This window comes from Pagrus major, chromosome 11 (genome assembly GCF_040436345.1).
Source record: "Pagrus major chromosome 11, Pma_NU_1.0".
NCBI lineage: Eukaryota > Metazoa > Chordata > Actinopteri > Spariformes > Sparidae > Pagrus > Pagrus major.
The window spans coordinates 17,056,416-17,077,537 of NC_133225.1; the positions used below are offsets into that span (position 1 = coordinate 17,056,416).

At 43.8% G+C, this 21,122-nt stretch overlaps 1 protein-coding gene across 1 annotated transcript in view; it reads left to right on the forward strand.

Moving 5' to 3' along the window:
• Positions 1-537: 537 nt before the first annotated feature.
• Positions 538-21,122, forward strand: part of rnf220b (ring finger protein 220b) — a 31,950-nt gene continuing 11,365 nt past the window's right edge. The window contains exons 1-2 of the mRNA XM_073477191.1: positions 538-1,129; positions 20,827-20,953. Of these exons, the coding sequence (XP_073333292.1) occupies positions 538-1,129; positions 20,827-20,953 (719 nt within the window). The remainder of the gene's footprint in view (positions 1,130-20,826; positions 20,954-21,122) is intronic.

The following is a 21,122-nucleotide window of genomic DNA, read 5'->3' on the forward strand; positions in this document are numbered from 1 at the left end:
ATTCATTACAGAGAAGAAGGAAAAAAGAGCACTTGTTCTTTTTTCCGAATGTGTTTGGAGGATTTTCCCCAAATCTAATTGCTTGTACCTCACTATTAAAATATATCTTTTGCAGGCTTCGTGTGTGTTTTATTGGCAATTTATTCCGTCGTAATTATTTACAGGCACAGTAGGCCTCCTCCAACCCTTTTCTATTGAAATTAGTCCAACACTGCAATCGTAAAAATGCCTCTAGAGTTGCAACTGGGTGTGTTTCACAAAATGAAGACATGAAGATTTTGGTATTTGGATCATTTTAAAAAATGTCCCCGTGAACTCTTTTTTATTTTCCAGCCTTAATTAAACTCTTTTTCTTCACAAGACAGCTCAAATTAGTAATTATAATCCAGTAACGGTACAAAGAAAATAATTACTTTCTGTATGCCGCGAAGGAAAGAAAGAAAACCTACAAAAGAGGATCATTTGAAACAATCTGTAATCTCTCTCCTCTGACTGTGTGTCCTCTCCCTCTCCTCAGCACCACTAACAGGGAGGTGAATGGACCTCCACCGCCCCTTCAAGATGGACAGCCCCTCCTACCTGCCAGCTCCACTGGCCTCCCCCGCCCTGATGGTCCTCGCCTCCACTGCCGAGGCCGGCCGAGACGCCTCCGTCCCCTGCCAGGCTCCCAGACCCTTCGGCGTCCCCACCTCGGTGGAGAAAGACCTCCACCTCCCCTTCCCCTCGGCCTCTTACACCTTCACCTCCATGTATCAGCGCCAGGGCCCCATGTCAGGCACCTTCCCTTCCCGAGACTTCCCGGCCTCCCTGCTCCACCTGCACCCCCAGTTCAACCCACCGAACCTGGACTGCTCCACCCTGAGCATGCTCAACCACAGCGGGGTGGGTGCCTTCCGACCTTTCTCCTCCCCGCATGAGGAGAGGGAGTCGGGGGTTTACCAGTCGGCTTTCACCCCTGCCAAGAGGCTGAAAAGCTGCTTCCCGGAGGTGGAGGGGAAGGAGTTTGACTTCGGCTCCCCGGGAGGCTCCCTCAAAGCCGGGGAGGACTCTGGGAGGAAGCTGTTCTCCATGTCGGGCCTGCTGTCCGATGGAGAGGCTTCATCGAGCCCGGAGGAGCGCAAGGAGCACAGTGAGTACACACTCGACCCACAGAAACACACAGGCACTCATCTCTCATCTCTAAAGTGTGCAGTGAAATACGTAAGGTTTAACTGGCACATCAGACACCTCGCTCACCTTGACGTGACACGGTAGATGAGATTTACATATCCTCCACAGCTGCATCGACTAATGGTGACAAATTGAAAGGAGCCTTTGTGAGTAAAGACATATCTGGAAACATTTTCCCTTTTGCACTCCGGTCTTTATCGTCTAGTTGGACAAAGTGTTTGCAGCGACTGGCTGTGACTGACTTTGACACAAATAAATTGAATAGTGTGACTTGTTCAGCTTAGTGATCATTAGCCACATATGACCATTAGGCCCATTGGAAGTCAGACTTTTCTTGGTGGCTGAGGAACACAAATACATCGGAGCGTGTGGAGGGTTGACACAGGAGGAGTGAGAGTTGGAACGAATGACACCCTGTCAGAGATAACGAGGTGGCAGAGATAGAGGGGAAGGGATGGAGGAGGATGGAGAAAAAGAGAGAGGGAGGGAGAGGGAGAGAGACGCGGCGATGCGCCTCAGCCCAAGCTTCCCAACGACAACCCTCAGCTCAATATGGCCGCCCACACCAGCCGTCTGATTTGTTGACAAATGAGTGGGAGAGGTGTCAGTCAGTGCGCCGCGGAGGGAGAGACGCTCCTCATTACTCCCGGGGATAATTGCCCGACGATGCGGGGGCACAACACTCGCCTCAGAGGGAGAGAGGGTGGGGGTGTGTGGAGGGGGGGGTAGAGAAGGAGCCGGAGTCAGGGAGGCAATGCTAGGCATGATGGGAAATCAAACCCCCTCAGTGGCGGTCGCCAAGGGGAGCGCCTGACAGATGAAAGGGACCAGAGGAAGACAGAGAGAGAGAGGAGAGAGAGCACCCAAAGGCTCGGCAGATCAGAGGGGGACACCATCGAAAATAATGACAATGAGAAGGGAGGGGGAGGGAGGGGAGATGGAGAGGGGCAAAGGCAGGAGGGGGAGACGCTGATACACGCTCTCATACATATCACCTAAAGGAAACTTTCATCCCACACATAAAGGGCGGGAGCAGGGACGAGTTGTCTTAAGAAAAGTTTGGATTGTGTGTCTCTGTGCATACGTGTGTGTCTTTGTTGAAACTTGCTGATTTTGTCGCCGGTTGGTAGCTGAGTGACAGGGCCAGGGAGGCGGAGTGGCAGGAAGGAATCTCAATATGGAATTTTAATAAGGACGGGAAAGGAAAGAGATGCCAGGCGGCGTGCTGGTGTGAGAGGTGTGTCTGTCTGACAATGTTTGCTCTGTGCACTCGAGCATGCGTGCTCCCCTCACCTCCTGATTTTGGGAATCTCATTTGGGGAATGTTGACAAGGACAAAAGATGGGCTGGAACAGAACACGGGGAGCGTCTCTCCTCCACAAAAAAAAAAAGAAAAGGAGTTTGGGAATGGAAAAAATGGATTCTTGCACATTGGAAGCTGCTTTTCCAGCTTTATCCAATTAGATTGGAGCTCAGGCAAACTAAGAGCTTTAATGCAATTGAGCTCCCGGCACTTTTCTAAGTCTGACATACACTTGTTCCTCTTGACTGGGTAACAGACAGTCACTTCTGGACCAAAAGTCTTAAGTGTTAAGCTTGAAATCTTCTTGGCTTGTGAGAGTGTGTCTGCAGCGATGGCAATGCAAATACTCACTGAAGTACCAACTTAACCATAAAAACCTACTTTTATACTTTGTAAGTTTTCTTTATGATTGAAATGACCTTCTGTGTTTGGTTTGCATGATCTCCCCGTGTCTGTGTCGGTTTCCTCTAAGTGCTTTGTGGATCAAATACAGAGGGACATGTGTCATAAAGTGTAATTGAACCACATTTCCATACACTTTCATAAGTACTTTTTAATCTAAAGAGAAAAGATGACACTTTGGTTGACTTTCCTCTGAACAAATCAAAACTTTTTGGATTGGATTTGACTTTTTGAGGACCTGCCACATACTCCCCAGGTCTGAGCACAGGTGAGAGCTGCTGTAGCTCCTGTCCTAACTTCTCGGTGCAGCATGCAGGCAGGCCACCTCTTCTCTTATCATCGCCAGTGGACGTCTCTTTCTGTCCACTTTAGCATCTTTCCTCTGTCGATTTTCCCTCCCAGACTTGCCTCTGTTTTATCAGGGAAGGTCTGAGACGCACGGTGTGCTCTGACAGCTGTTCAAACAGCCATGCTCGCTTTCAAAGGGCAGATGTCTTCACTGGAGCGAGTCATGCTTATTTTCCTCGGGGAGATACTTTCCGCTCCAGGCCTGAGCTGGAACTAAAATGGCCCTTTACCAGAAACATGAGTTGGGAAACCAGAGGAGTAGAGTGGCAAAACACACCAAGGCCAGACGCTGATGGAGTGTGGTGTGTGTGTGTGTGTGTGTGTGTGTGTGTGTGTGTGTGTGTGTGTGTGTGTGTGTGTGCGTGCGTGTCTGAATCTTACTGTGGTGGCAAAGCTAAGTGAGAGCTGTGATAACTGGAGCCAGATGTTTGAGAGCCGCTGTGTTGTGATACTTACAACACGCCAAACTCTTGAATGTGGCTGCCAGAAAAGTGACAAGTTTCACCTGCCGAGTGGACAAAGACAGTCATCTGTTGTGCGACTGGAAATTTAGAGTCAAGTTCACCTGTTTAGAGCAGCTTGTTGTTTTTCTCACCTCCTTCTATTCCCCGCTGACCTCGTGCCAGTTTCGCAAAAGTGATCTATGAACATGGCTGACACCAGAGATCGCAAGCTGGCAGAATCCTTTAGTCATACTTGCAAGCATGGGTCGCCACAAATATGCAAATATGTTAAACACGCTGAAATTAACGAGAAAAAAAGAGACAATTATCTGAAAGAAATTGGCTCATGTTGCAGCTTGCATGGTGCCGATTTTTTTGAAAATGCCCCCTTCAGACAACATAAAACTTTATAGTGTCAGCTGCAACTTTTTATCAGACATGTTCTCAATTTGTATCGTTAACATATGACTGGACAGTCACATAAAGATTCACTCGCACGTAAATTAAAGTGCGCTTTTCATATTTGTCCTTCTGTGACTTAATTTTTTTTTTTTTTATTCATTCTGTCATACGTCTGTAGTCATGCATGTCACATCAGGTGTTTGTGACCTTTAACTCAAGACAATTTGGGCGAAGCATATCAGTCTGCCTTTGCAGGGCTCCAGGGTGCGGCGGTTTTTGCTGCACATGCACCCAAAAATCTGCCAAGTGCGACTAAACATTTTGATTTGTTGAAATTTAGCGGGTTGCTTTTTTTTTTTAGAAACTCTCATCAACTGCACAAAATACCGTATATGTGAAATGAATATGAGTATGAGTTTATTTAATTGTGTATTGATGGTTTGAGTGTGTGAGTGAAACCTTCTCAGCAAGTGTTGAATCTGACAACCGTTATTTAACACGGACTCTCACAACAAAATCTGTGCATCAGGCCTTTAAATCAGACACGGATCATCAATGACTCTTCTCACTGGGATGAGAAGGCACTGAGACACTCACCGAATCTTCACCTGAGTGTAAAGAAATCCCGCAGGAAGTTAATAGAGGGGAAACATGTAAGAGTAACACACGCTGAGGATCCTGCACCAGATGGGCTCAGACTGTGAGTGTCCTCCACGGTCGGTTATTCATGGGTTGTTAGCGGACTAGTGCGGCTCCCGCGCAGAATCAATATTACATAGATTCATCTTAGATTTGGCATGTTGGATTATCTGGGTGGTGAAGTTTGATGGGTTTGAGCTTGTTCCAGACACAGCTTACATGCTTTGTGTGTGTGTGTGTGTGTGTGTGTGTTTGAAGGTGAGTGTACGGGACGTGACTTAGATTTAAATATGCCGCATATTTCCGAACTGCCTAGCTTTCAGGAATTAATTAAAAGCAGTTTTGTTTTTTGTTTAACATTTTTAAGATAATCTATTTTCTTATTCATGAAACCAAATGAAACCAATGTGTACATTTTAAAAATCATCACATTTCTGAACTTTTCACTCAGCAGCAGTGCATGCTTGTGTGTATTTTTCATACACCTATTTATGCATATAAGTTTGTATGGTATATTGACCTCTCTCCCTATCACACACACACACACACACACACACACACACACACACACACACACACACACACACACACACACACACACACACACACACACACACACACCCGGCTGTAGCGGCTGTATACTCTGTGTGTGCTGATTTGATAACAGGGGGGCGTCTGTGCGCCGTGTTTTCCGTGTAGCAGTCATTGACGGCTGCTCGTATTGAGTGGAGCATCCTGTTGAAAGACACAGTGTTTACATCCCACTGGCAGACCACAGGAGATCAATAACAACCACTCGATGCTCATGCATACACATATAGTATCCACTGCCCGCTATTATTCCCAGGGCGTACACACATAATCAGACAGACCTGCATGTGCACTCCATGCATCAACAGTCGCACTCACCATATGTTCGTTCCTTTTTTTCGTTTATTGTTGTTGTCATTTTGTGTTGGTGTGATCTGTCACAAACACACTTTAGGAAGAAAACTGAAGTAATTTAGTAACATTTAGGTGCGAATATGAACAATGCACAACTGGGAATGCTGGCAGATGGAAGCAAAGAGGGAAAAAGATGAGATGAGAAAGCATTCAAAGTGACGAGAACAAAGTTTTAGTAAGTTTGAAGATAGCACACATACATCTTGCAGACGTAAAATAAGGTTATGTCAGAAAGAGGTAGTCAGACATACAGATAAAAAAAAAAAAAATCAGGACATTTATGGAAAAAGACAACAGTTGATGGAAGTATTTTTCATCTTGAATCAGGTTTAGGATGAACTAAGGCTGGGTGATCTGGCCAAAAATTAATATCAGGATCTATTTGTCACAATCACGATCGAAATAGTGATTTTTCTTTTCTCAACCTTGAAATGCTGTAGACTATAGTCAGACTTAAAATTTCTCCAGTTGCACCATTAAACACAATATTGCATTAGAGAAAGTTCTTTTTTGGCACAAACCTCTCATCCGCCACTCATACGTCACCAAAGGAAGAGCCATGCAAAGTAGTTTGTCCAATCAGCATAGCCATATTTCATTGGCATCCAGAGGTGGGAAGTTACAAAGTACAAATACTTTGTTACTAAACTTAAGTAGATTTTTTTTTTCTGACAACTTTTTACTTTTACTCCATACGCTTTAACACAAATATCTGTACTTTCTACTCATTATATTTTCACATTTTTATTTTGCCTCATTGCACTTGTTCATTGTGTGTTAATTGTGTTGGCACTGGATGTCCTAGGAATTAGACTCAACAATCAACTATCTTTCTGGTGCATTCAGGAACAGCTTGGACAAATCCTACTGATTCTTCCTTTAAGTTCAACAGTCTTTGAATTATATTACTATGATGGTTCAGTTAGCTTTGCACAGAAATGGCCAGGAGAAATGTCATTCAGAGAGATGCTTTTTACTTTTATACTCTGAGTACATTTCAGAGGCTGTACTTTCTTATTTTTTACAGTATCTGTACTACTTGAGTAAAGACTGTGTGTACTTTTGCCACCTCTGGCTACATCACTCTGTTGGTTTGTTCACAGAGCACAGATCAGCTCTTCAATGAAGTTCTGTGAAGTTTGGGAACAAATGTAAAATGACATTTAACAACACAATCGCCTGATTAGCCTGGAAAGTAGATTTTGGACACCTTCAATATCAATCATGATCTAAAATCCCTCCGACCCTAGGGCCAACACAAATTGATAAATAATTTCAGAAACCATTTTGTAAACTCATGAAAGAAAAGGGGAAAAAAATGTAAAAGTCAAGATGCAGAACTCTCAGTTCCTGACAGCCACACATCCTGCAGCCACTGTGTTGTTATTCAGTCTGTTTTTGAAGCTACGTCGTCCCACATAAGTGACATCTGCAACCAGCTCCCTCACTGACCACACTGGTAGTCTCGCTCTCGATTTCAAACAACACTCAGGGAGGAAGCATTACAATATTAATGGTGGCTGTGTTTGATGTGAGAGCACGCCGCGGTTGACTGTTCCCCCTCCTGTTGTGATGGTAGTTTGTTCTCCTAATGTTCTCCCAAGTAGAAGATGCTTTCATCCTGGCAGGAGGGGAAACTCTTCTTGGCTTTTTGCCTCCTTCCCTTCATCTTATGAGGGCTGGAGAGACGGGAGCGTGGAAGCATTTTCCTCGTCTATTTAGATTTACGTGTTATTGTGAACGCAGTGTCTGTATCTGTGTGTGTTCTTCTGACGTATCTTCAGAAGTTTCACAGTGGACCACACTGCCTGTCGGAGACAGACAGGATTTCTATTAGTCTGGCTGTAGGCCTTTACAGTAGCATGGGGAAATCTGTATGTGTGTGTCTGTGTGTGTGTGTGCATGGGGGTCTTCTTGTGGTGACCATCAGCACCTGTTAGGCGGTCAACAGATTGTCCTCGCAAAACATGAGTCATAACACATTGTAGTCGCTGCATCTGCCTCCATCGCCTGCTGTGATCGGCCCACACCAACAGCGCTGCTTCTGTGTAAAGAAAGAGAGAGAGAGGGTCATAATGAGTGCGGGGCCCAGGGGTCGTTAAAACAACAGCCTCGTTTTAACAGAGGCCATCTATCCTTCTTCCTCTCTCTCCGTTTTCCCTCTTTCTACTTCTCTCTCTCTCTCTCTCCCTCTCTCTACGCACCTGATCGACTCGCATCACGGCTGCCTCTCATCTCACATCAAAGACCTGGTTTGTGTGTGTATGTGTGTGCTCGGGGTGTTTCTGTGGATTGAATCGCATGTTCGTAAGAAGTGGCACGCACACGCACGCACAAACTCACATCCTCCGTCCTGTCCCCGGAGCCTAACAAATCAGTCAGGCAGATAGAGAGGGCAGGAAGGCCAAATGCTGGGGTTAAACACATGCTGCGGAGACAGACAGCGAGACCACACCAATCCTGCACGCCTGGATGGCAGCCAGGAACCTACACATATATAATATAATATAATATAATATACAGTGTGCATGTGTGTGTGTGTGTGTGTGTGTGTTCTGGATATGTGTGTTTGACTCGTGTCACACACAAACCTTATTACAGCATGTCACTTGTGCTCGTTGCAAGTCTCCCAGCTGTGGAGGAGCCTGACAAAAGCCAATAAGTCAAAGGCATGCCAGGCGTGATGGCTTTACCTCGCAAATACATGACGTCCCGACATCATTCAGCGGCTGCATAGAGAAGGATTGGCAGCAATTATAGATGATCAAATGTGCAGCTTTTTGTAATTTTACTTGGATATGACTAAAAGGAAGACATGTAAGGGTAAGAAACGAACAGAAATGTTTGACTCAGGCTGCTGTCACTCCCTCATTTACTCATTCTCAATAGTTTATAGTAGGCACGGGTGGAGGAAGCACTCAGATCTTATACTATAAGTCAAAGTAGCGTAGAACACAGTGTAGTAATACTCTGTTACAAGTAAGAGAAATGCATTTACATTTTTCTTAAAGCAAAAAAGTCCTATCATCAAAATTTACTTAAAGAACAAAAAGTAAAAGTACTCATGTTTTATCTTAATATTACATTGTAATTTATTTGGTGATTATATTTTGTATCATTAAAATAAATAAAGATATATATTGTGTATCACAATATAGCCTAAAAATATTGAGATATTATTTGACAGGTGCAGTATGTCAGAAGTTTGGTTAATATGTTTAAATTATTAACAGAATGTGAACAAATAAAGTTTTGACGTCTATGTATTGTGTTGTAGAGATATTTATTAAGTTGGCATGCTAACAAGCTTTCCCTTGGCCATTTTGTACATCAAGAGGTGATCGTCCAACAGCAAACAACACCAACTCTCCCCCGCTGGTCTGAGCTCTGAACTGAGTTTACTAGGTAACGGCAGCTAGCTGTGTGTTAGCAGAGTGTGAATTCAACAAGTGGCCAATTCTTACGTAGTGCACCTTTAAGGTAATATCGCCCAGCCAAGCTAAATCTGCAAAGTAACTAGTAACTACATTTGTGAAATAAATACAGTGGAGTAGAAAGTACAATCTCTGCCTTAAAATTGTACTTAAGTAAAATACTTCTGAGTTACTTTCCACCACTGATAGTAAGCAGGAGGACATGGAATTTGCACACTTGTGTCATTTTGTGTAATTGTTTGCAAAAAGTCGTGGAACATGTCACGGACACATAAATGTCCTCCTCAGAGTTTGGACACTCAAATAAAACAGTAAAAGGGGATTGATGTCAGACGCAGCCACGGAGAGAAAGTTAACGTTTTTATGGGTTACACAACCATTTGCGTGCGACAGTTCAAACATATTAAAGCACAGGAAACAGTGCAGATTACTTACACATGCATCCTAAAAACCCACTCATCGATTCAGTCACTTCCAGTGCTGCTTAGCTGTTCACAAACTCCCATCAGTGCCGGTGCACCTCTGCCTTAAAGGTCAAAGTTTGCCAGGATTGACCCCTCACCCCCGCTGCGTAGGGGTGTAAACACTCCCCCAATTCTCCTCAGAGAATAGCATTGGGTCTGGGCCATAAATCACAGGCTTGATAATTGATAGGAAAACAGCAGTCCAGCAGTATATAACCTTTTACGTGTCGTCTCAACTCTTTATTATGGTGCTAATGAGTGGCCGTGGATCAGGGTTAGAGCCGCGAGCAAAGGGGGTGGAGGGGGGTTACCTCAGTAAAATACAGGCTACTGGCTACTTACACACACTGGTAAGACAGACTCACATACACATAAATACATAAACACAGGAACTCAGTGTGCACTGAACAGACACACTGACACACACACCAGAGGGCAGGCAGACGCTCAACCACACACAGGAAGGATATGCGCGTATGCAAACATTCCCTCACACACACATGCATATGCAAACACACAGGCACACACACACACACACACACACACACACACACACACACACACACACACACACACACACACACACACACACACAGTGGCTGGCAGGCTCAGCAGTGTCCATTACAGTCTTCCATTAGTATGGAGATTGTGCTAATTGTCCCCACAGACCACACATGCGGCGCTCAGCGGGCCCGCTGTGACTCTGTGAGGCTGGGTAAGAGCAGAGACTCTGCTTTACACATCCTATTGTCTCGGTCGTGACCCTATTAGTGCAATTACAAATCAATCACTGAATGATTGTGGGATACATGCTGTGGATTGTTTCAATGCAAATGACGCCATTATGGCACATCAAGTGGCCGTGTTACTGTAGCCCGGTTTCACATGAGAGAAAGTAACACTGCAGCTTTGGATGTGAGTTTAACCTGTTTTAAGGCTTCTAATAGATTTTGTTTATTGGAAGCAGGTGTAATAAGTGCACTCTTGTGGCATCTTTTTGAAATGGTTTTAACTGTAGAAGATTAAAGTGCAATTTTCTGGCAATAAATGTACTTAAGTATTTAAAGGATAAGTAAAAGTAAATTACACATGTATTTACTGTAAACTATGGGATGACAGAATATTAGCATCGTCAATTATCAGATCCAATATTCAGCATTTTCCTGATGACTGGACTCACTGTCAGTTTTTTAATCCCATTGCTGGTAAAAATGAATGTATTTAAAAATGCACAAAGTGCACTTTTGCTCTTAGTTACTAGTAACTAAAGTTATCAAATAAATGTAGTGGAGTAAAAAGTACAATATTTACCTCCAAAATGTAGTTGAGTGGAAGTATAAAGTAATAAAAATGGAAATACTAGAGTAAAGTCCAAGTACCTCAAAATTAAGTACTTGAGTAAATGCCCTCAGTTATATTCTGTCACTGTGTAAATGCTGCACGGGCAGTCGTGTCGGCCTGAATTGATTATAACACTGATTCTAAAATCAGAAATGTATGGATATGTTGTATTATTGTGTTTTTGTTATCAGTTTGTTGTAAGTTAATTGTGCGTTTTAAAGGAACCTTTAACAGCCTATAAAGTATAAAAATATATGTCAATTCTGTAAATATAAAGTTCCTGGATATCTACCAACATATCATCATTTTAAATCCCTCCTGAAAAATACAGATATTAGTCTCTGCCTTCAAACAATAATCATTTTAGTCAAACCTGTTTAAAAATTTTTTTTTATGGATCATTTTAGTCGTTTTTACCTGTTTTAATTTAAAAGATAATTACTCTGGTGTATTTACAAGCTCTTTTTCCTCTGAGACCTCAGTGTGAAATCCACGCCACACACACTGAATCAGTGCCTCACTGCTAACTAACCTTTAACAAGCTCTAACCAATGATATCTTTAACCAATAACTGCTTTTGATTAGTTCTATCTGGACTTACAGTTTCAAATAGCTCCTCATGTCTGAGTGGACTCCTGAACTCTGCATAGTTTTACTCTGGGTGGGCTGGTTCAGTGTCCTGTGGACTGGAGATGGTCCAGTCTCATTAGCAGCGTCTCAAAGCTCCTGATCAGTCAAGTAGAGGAGATTGAACTGTGAGCGGCTCCTGTGTGACCCCGCTGAGCGAGAACACAGGGGAGAAGATCTATACCCGCTGGCGCTGCCACAGGCCTCTTTGTTCTCCTGTGTTTGCTGACAGGGGAGATCGGAGGGGCGTATCGACGGGGGCTCACACTGCGCTGCGCTCACCAGGGCTACACGGCTCTCTCTGTGTGTGTAAATGATATACACATGAGCACATACACACACACACTCAGAAATGTGTTTGTACCCACATTTCTACCCTCTGTCTTTCTCACGATGTGTGCGTTTTCGCTTAGTTTCACTTCACACTTGCTACTCGACATATCCACCTACACACACACACACACACCACCACCACCACCACACACATACACACATAATAAAACTATCAACAACAGTGATTTCTAGCCCGATGCAGAGGGTTGTCTGTCCACTCACTCGTATTAAAGCTCAATATGTCTTTCTCTCAACAAGGCTTCAGGGCTGTGAGAGTCGAGCCACTCTGGTGCTGGGAAACCACACACAGCATGCAGGGATGCTCTGCCCTTTACTCACAAAAGATAACATCAGCAACTAATAAACCATTATTTACTGCTCACATTTGTTTACAGTGTAATGCTTAAACCAAGCAATACATTTAAACATGTTGACAACTTGCAAATCTTTGCAGATTTTTAATGAGGAGTTAACAGTATTTCACAATATCAAATATGTACTTCACAGTTTTTGCTGAGATTTGTTGGTGTTACCTCTATTTTGGGGCTCTCAGGTTGTGGTGTTGTTGACCATTGACAAGTAAGTTAACATGCTTAAAGGGGCTCCGCGTAACAATTTATACCATTACTGCCACCCACTGTGACAAAACCAGAATGGATAGAAACAGAAATTATTTAAGAGGCGATACACAATATAATCAGATGTGTATTTATTAAAGCAATATCAATTTCTAATTTCTTAATATTACAAATATTGTCAGTATCAGTTTGCTGTAAAACCCCTAGGTACAAATCTGAGATATCTGCTTTAATAATAAGAATAACTGAGATTACACAAGTGCATTACTAGATATTTTCTAAGATATCTTCGCCCTTTGAAATGAGGTAATCCTCGGAGCTCAGTGTTTTAATGCCCCTGATTCCTCTTTGTCCCTTTGTGTGCAGGTTACTGAAGATAAGCTCCTCAATCATCTGTATCTTTCCACTATTTGAAGATAAAACCATCGTCATCTGCTGTAATTGTTTGCTCATCCAGGCAGACACAATAACATCCTTTAGGAAGTGTGACTAACCAAAACACAGGTGGATCACAGAGTGCCAGGTGCTCGTGGTCCTCTCGTACCAGCAGCCGTTTCTGACAGTATCAGATGTTATCTGGAGGAGAGGTGGGAGGGGCAGATGGCTTATCTATAATAGTGCCCGCTGATGAGGCTGTATGTCCGGCGGTGTCGAAAAATGTCTTTCTTTGGTCACAAACCCTTCATATTGCATGAAAAACATTTGAGATTTTTGTTTGAAGCGTACTGCCAGCTTTAAAGATCTCCCTAATAGCTCAGGTTTCCGCTGCTCACCTGCAATGCAGAAAGTGTATGTGGGACAGGTGTGTGAGTGGAAGTCAGGTGGGTGTGTTTTCATTGGGAGAACAGGACAGTGTGTGAGTGTGTGTCAGCTGCCCCACATGACACGCTAAAAAGGAAAATGTACTTTCAAACATGTTAAGTACACAAAAACAGCGACTGATGTACCTTGCAACACTTACAAGCGCCACTATAATAAAATCTTTATGCAGAAAATGTTGAAGTAATTTCAACACAGTAAAATGCTGAATTTGTGTCTGTCACACTGCACAACAGCAGGTTTCTCATCTCTCCTCTTGTTGACATCTGCCTTGCTTCTTCCTCTCAGTCCCACAAGTACACAAGCTGATGAAACAAATCAAACCAAAGTCAAATTAAATTACTTTGTAGAAAAGAATAAAACACTGCCCTAACCGGGACGTCACTCCAGACTGATCCTCGAGGAGCTCTCTGATAAAGAGTGATTGATATTAACTTCCAACAGAAAAGTAATAAACGGGGACCAAATTTTCCTTAAATCCTGGAGTTCTTCCCTCAGTGCAGATCTGTTTCCTTCAGGGACAAGTCATTTAGCTAATGCTTTACGAAAGGTGGTTCTGGTGTTGCAGTAAAATTTGTCATTCCACTCTTTTTCCTCCCCTTTACTTTCCCGGCGATCTCATATGGACTCATAATGACAGGATTAATGTTCAGATCAGTTTAGCAGAATACCTTTTTCGTTACATGCTGTAATAACTCTCTCTTAAACCTCTCACCACCATCTGGGAACCTCATCTGAATTTTAAGAATGTGCCCCGTGCACCTGACAGCAGCAGAAAGAACGCAGAAAATCAAAAAAAGAAAGGAAAAAACATCAGCTGCAAGTGGATGTGTTCAGAGTATTCACTTTGAGTCTCTTATTGACTCCTGCTGTTTTAAAATTGTCCAATTGTGACACCACAGTCGCATACTTGATGCAACAATTTCAGGTGTGATTTCAGGGGGTTTTATTCCCAAGGCATTTTGGGAAACGTGGAAAATCAACTGATGGAGAAGCAGAGGAAAAAAACAAGCTGAAGCAGTGTAGCGGTATGCACGAGTGGAGTTTTTCTTTGGTGGACACTGCTGTAAGTTAAAGGTCCCAACTGATCAATAAAATAGTAAGAACTTTATAGTAGTTGGAGTACCACTGGTGAGTGCGGCTGTAATTAAACTCTTCAGTGAGTTGCACACACTGTGACACACTGTTTGTCCAGGACTGTTTAGAAAAAGTTGAGTGCTTGATGCAAGCAACAGAGCGATCGTCTCATTTTCTCCTTATTAACCACTAATTGAGAGAAAGAGCGAGAGGGGAAAAGAAAATGAGAGCGAAGTGATGAGGAGACGATGGAATAATAAGAGAGAGAGAGACACACACAGAGAGAGAGAGAGAGAGAGTAGTAGTAATGTGTATTAATCAGTGGTCCGGGTAATTATGATCTGTATTTTTGGAGCCAATCTAATTATCTTCTAATGAGAGATTGTGATGTGTTTATTAGCTTCTTGATGTCTCTCTCTCTCATGCACGCACGCACACACACACACACACACACAGATTACCATGGCAGGAATAATGTATAGATTTGAATTAATGACCTAATACATGTTTGCTTCAACCCACACACTCATACAAAAAAGAGAAAAAAAAAAAAAAGTATTGCAGCGATCAAAGCGGTACATAAAGTAGAAATACCTCACAGCAGGTTTCCACATTGTCATGAGTTACTTACTTCCAGAGGAAGGCACTCATTGAAACATTGCACAAGTTACACATTTTTGCCAGTTGGTTGCATTACTGCTAAACCAAAAAAAAAAAAAAATGCTACAGAGCGCTGCCGTCTGCAAAATGTCAAGTTTTCAGGAGCTAATAAAAACACCCTGGGTTTCTCAGCTTGATCACCAGTTTTTGGTGTCAAAGATTTTGGTAGATTATTTTAAACCCATACAAAACTGTAAAATCCCTAACATTGAATGAAAAAGAGCTATTAAACGCACAGTACGTAATTTCTGCCTCCTGGGATCTCTCAATCAAACCAAAACAAAGGACATACAGTAGGCAGCGTGGGATCATGGGAGTTGTTGTCCTAATTGTTAAACAACCACCATCGCTAATGAAATCTATCCATGTGAGGAATGTTCACAGAAGAAGTGATCTATTAAAGTTATATTCAATTCACATTTGGTCACGTTTGCTGACTTTCTTCCCCGCTCTCTGACCAAATGAGACGCACTGTCACTTTGAATAAAATTAATATTTTTGTGAAATGTAATGACATGAGGAGCACAAGTTAAAACTCCTCCTGTAAACTGAATATGGCAACTGATTGCCTGAAGAGGAGCAAGAGAGGTTCCCCTCCTGACAGTATAACATAGCGTGACAGAGTTGGATCTCGATATATTTCAGTCTGTCTTGTGAATGCAGGTTGATCGCATCAGAATGAGTGACAGGCCACCGGTGAACAGCTCTATCGCTATCCGCTGTCAGAGGCTTCTTGATCCAACGCGACTGACAGACAGACAGCAGTCAGGAGACGGATGTCAAATTCTAGATTTGGCATTTGCTGCCCAGAGAAAGAGCTCGGTTAGGTTTCAACTGCTGGTAGATCATAAGTGCTGGTGTTCATTGCTTCTTTCCCTGGAGATCTATTTTAAATCTGTATCTGCAATTCTGATGGTAGATGGATGACAATTAATGAGAGGAGAGGAGGCAAAAAGACATAATAAATGTTTCTGATCAGATATCACGATACAATGATATCCTAAATCTGATATGTAGTCTCACATCAGGATAAAGATATAATGTCAATATATTGCCCAGTCCTAACCTCAACAGAACTAAACAGAGAGAAAACAAAAACTCATTTGTCATCTTTGCATTCTTTTTTTTCTTCGCCGTGTGATCAGAGATTATAGTGAGCGTGCTTGAATCTTCTCAGGTAAAAGACATATGGAAACATAGACTAAACCTGCAACAATAAAACCAGCATGTATGTATGAGCAGATATTTCAGAACAAAACTCAAACAGATCTGCAGATATTTCCCCCTGAGGTGGCCTTTAAGTGGCCTTATATCACCGCAGTTACCCAAGGACAGTCCTAACTTTCCCCCTGACTTCCACTCCCTCTCTCCAATCTGTAAGTCACTATCAAAGATCATTGAACCATGCATCTCAATGAGGGCCAGATTGATTGGTTGGAGCGAAGCGGAGGCATGGTTCGATCTTTGCCCTCAGGTCCTGAGAAGGGAAATATGGTCACAGGGACACAGTCGCACAGCTCCACAGTCCACTCTCCATCAACAAGATGATTAGACTGATACATGCTGAGCCACGCCTGCACCTGATGGAACAATCGTGGTGACTAATGGAGAAGATGAGAGAGAGAAGGAATGAGAGGGACAGGGAGAGAAACTGGGGGGGTTGTGTCCTGATTGACCTGTGGTCAGAGAGGTTATGTCCATTGATCTGTGGGGCAGAAGAAAAGGGCTTTAGCCTGAGGTGCTTCAGAATGAGTCTATTTGGGGTTTAGGATTCCTGTCCATTCCCACCAGGAGCTTTTTCATCATCTGACTCCCCGGGACTTACAGCTGCCGTCTGCCGATGTTCGCGTAATGCACAGAGCACTACAGAGGCCAAAGGCCAATCAATGTTCTACAAGAGGTTGATACAGATCTTATTAGTCAATGAATGATCATTAGTGGTCTAACGAGGCATTGATTTGTGCAAGGGCCAAAGGTTGCGGTGGTTGTGGTGAGTGTCTTTAATACATTAAACACAATTGATTGCAGAGTAGGAGGGATATTTTTGAAGGATGCCGGAATTAGATTGGACAGTGAGAGATTTGAGGTCAGGCCAGGAGAGGAAGTGTGAGTGTGCCTTCACCAGCCGCTGAATGTGGTTAGGATTGAACACGGAGCCCCGCGGCACATTTGTCTTTTATGTATTACCGGTGTAGCAATTCTGCAATTAATAAAAAGCAGATATCTAGAAGTACTAAGTCAAAGGCAACTGGACTGGCTGTTTCAAAGGCTCGGGCAACAGCCTTTGAAAGCTGAGGAAATGACTCTGCTCATAGCAGATGTGTTACTACAGGCCCTATTATGTTGCTCATTAAATACCCAACCTCTCAATAGGCCATTATTTCCCCAATAAAAAACAAACGGCGGCCTGCATACTTTCCCCTCTCCCCCCTCCGCTTCAGAGGTTAGTTCTACCTCACAGACGGCAAAAAACCCTGACTAATATCCTGCATGTGATGCTTTTAAATAGGAAGCAGGCCGCGGGATAGGGTGGGGTACAGGTGTGGCAGGAGCCAATGGCTTTTATAGCCCTCCAACTCCTCTGAAAGTGTGCCAAGGACCTGCCTACACAACCCACCACTGCAGTGTTAGCCGCCAAGCGTTAACTTCACTCCCCCCGCCAATCGCTCCATGCCTACTGGTTATATAGAGTCTGTGCTTGTTATGACTTTATAGAGGGATTTCTGATGTGCTTAGAGAATTGTTTGATGATTGGGATAATGATGCCAGTTGGAGTGAGTTGTCTCAGCACTTTATCGCCACATGAACGCGGAGAAAAACAGAGCCAGCTGACGCAGAAACAAGCGCCACATCCTCCCCTGGATGCTCGCTTCTACGTCCCCCTGCCATTCAAAGACGTCCAATCCTCCTCACGTCAATCAGAATTATACCACGTCCACAGGTTTGTCACCGGGGGGACGTTCGTCACCATGTCTCCCCTGCAGAACAGCCTTTTCATGCCCCAGCATAATGTCAGCGGGTGACATCCAGGCCTGATGTGATGTGGCATTCACTAAAGGTCACGTTAGGCATCTCCGCTCTGTCTGCATCAGCAGAACTGGCAGCCGTCATATGGGCGCTGGCATCGGCCATTACCCAGGCCCTCAGGGGGACTCGCTGCTTTGAGGATTTGTCAGCGGGATTCTGATCTCTCTGTTCCAGTGGCGAGCGCTGAACGCAGGACCATGTCTTGATACAGAACAACAGAAACTGGATTTGACCGTCAATCACACAAGAGTAAGAGGAGGATGGTGATATCTTGTTTTGTTTCAGAACAAACTGTATCTCATGATGCTCTTGATAGCGGGGGTGGGGCAGAGACATATTGCAGCGTTTTGATGGGTTATTAACCCCCAGGGGTGTGTTCTCTCCAAATCCATGGGGAGATAAGATAGAGGTTGTATTCAGGCGTGCTCATCTGTGTGATTCCTTCCTGAAGAAAATGCTGCAGAGATTTGTTTTTTCACCATCCATTTTGGTTTTCCAGCAGGACTTAAAAGCCCCATTGTAAACGGATTATGACAATAATTTTAAAGTGAGCACAAAATAAGGATAAAAACCAAAAGTGTGCCATTCTGATGCACACATTTCGTTTCATCGGAAAAAGACTGAAATGCAGCCAAAGACACATCCTCCCGAGTGGGATCAGTGAGTGAAGAGAGCAAATGGCAGCTGGACAAAGGCTAGACATCCAGGAAAGGAGGTCCTGAACTGGCGAGACACAAAGACCGAAAAAAGGAAACAATCAGAGACACAGAGACAGTGAATCCATTAGGAGACGGGCCAGTCAAACTCAGCGCAGCCGGCCGAGAGAGAGTGAGAGAGAGGGCCAATCCATTCGAGCCAGTTGCCGTAGTGAGGGAACAGTTAACAAGCCCCACAGGCAGGTTTTACAGCCCCCTGTTGTGTGTCTGAGACCCCCCAGGCTGAAGAGGGGCTGAGGCTGACTGATACTGACAGGGTTTATGTGGGTGGGGGCGCAGGGCAGCGGGGGGATGGAGACGTGTAAAAAAGGTGGTCATGAACCAACAACTGTCACTTACGAGAGCGCGGCACAAGAACCGAGTCAGGCCTCAGCAAAAGCACGCACGCACACATTCATACATCCGAACATGCCCGCTCTCCCACCATTAAATCTGATGTTTGTGTGGAGCAGAGGTGAAGGGTGGGGGAGAGGCTGCAGTCAGAGGAGGGGGGCTTATCCAAAAAGTGGACCAATAAAACACCTGAAAATCAAATCCCATTGCTCTTATCGCGGCGCCATTCAGAGACGTTATCTGTGCAGGTAATGTGGTTATAAATTCAATTTCAGCCCAGAGATTTCATTGTTTACTGATGCCTGCATGTTCCGGGCGGCAGAGCGCAGAAAGCCCGGGAACGCTCGATGCGTGTCGGGAAAAGTCATTTAGGCTTCCGCGAGGGGATGCAAAAAAGGCGAGAGAGAGAGAGGAGCGGGGGGGTGAAACCAGGAGAGCTGTCACTCTCCCAAGGACACCCGACTCCACTTTCTATTTTCCACCCCATGTTTTATTTAGAGGCCATTTTGTCCTATTTGGTTCCTCATTATGGGGGCTCATAGCTCAACTGATGTCAGGGGACGCCACTTGCCGACAGACATCGGCATCTGAGCTCGTCATGTCGCTGGTCATTTGGAGCGGAGCTGGGGACAAGTGTTAGTCCAGTGTTTGGATAATAGGGTCCACAAGGAAGTTGAGTCCACTGTGCTCCACACTGAGGAGCTGTCAGAAATACTAATCTGCTTGTAATGTTCTATATTTAAAAGTGTTAAACTGTGTTTTCCAGCGCTGTCATCTGTTTTGCCTTGACTGTGCAGAGATGGGAAATTAGGTGCATCTTGCCTACTAGCTCTCTGCGTGTGATTGATGGCTTTCAGGAGTAAATCACCTCATCTACTAGGTAAAATCTTGATATAGTAGAGCTCCTCCGGCTCCCAGCTGGCTGCTTATGGCAGTAATCCATCAGTGGGGCCCAATGGGCCGAGTGGCCCTCCTGGGTAATGTTCCTATTGACAGCCTATGATGTCAGCAGGCTGACAGCAGGGGGCCATAGCAGTGAGACTGTGTGTTTATGTGTGTGTGTGTAACCTTGTTTTACTCTCACTACTGTCTGTCAGTAGTACAGACAGCTCTACTGAACACACAAACACACAGAGACAGTGAAGGCTGTTTAAGATGCTGACCATTAAATCCCAACATGACTAGTTCAAGTTCTCATGAACACTTTTGTTGAGCGTCATATTTTCTCTATCTCATCTTATTTTGTGTCACTGCTCCACTGATGCAAAAGCCCCTAATGTTTAAGACTTTTATGACTTTTATAATTATTTTTTGTTTTATGAAGTTAACATCAACACTCAACCTAAAAACAAGAGGGGTCACCCTGCATATATTCTTAACAAGTTATTGCTAAGATGACAAAATAATTATGAAGGAGAAAAAAGTGAAATGAAATAAAAAAATAAAAAAGTAAATATTTAAGTCATGTTTGCGTGCTGATTATGTGTGTTCAACACGGATGCATACACTTCTGTAACTTTTTGTAAAACTTCAAAATGTAAATTGAGGAAAAACTAACACACCTGCCTGTCTGACCGAAGAGGTTTTAGTTTATTCAAACATGAAGTCCTGAATGAAATTGATTTGAGAAGAAAGCTCACCACACTATCTCTCCATAGTGAACGGTTATATTATCTTTTCGTAGCCTCAAAGACCAAGCCAAAATGAAAAATCATGCAGCGTTTTATTCCTTTAACACCTCTTTACACTTTCTTCTGTTCTCCAGGCAAAGTGAAGGGTCTGTATGACGCTCAGGCTCCCATGTGTCCCGTCTGCCAGGCTATTCTACGACCAGGAGAGCTGCAAGACCACATGGAGCAGGAGATGTCCAAACTCGCCCAGCTACAGATCAGGTATCACCATCAGATCAAACTGTCTGATTTATAATTTAGTAAGTCTTCTTCCATCAAGTGGTTTCATCGTTGAGAATCACATCCTCCTTCTAACCGTTTTCTTCTCACTTCCTCCTTTTATCCATTTGTCATTTTCTTCCTGTTTTGCAGCCCAGACTCTCTGTTCTGT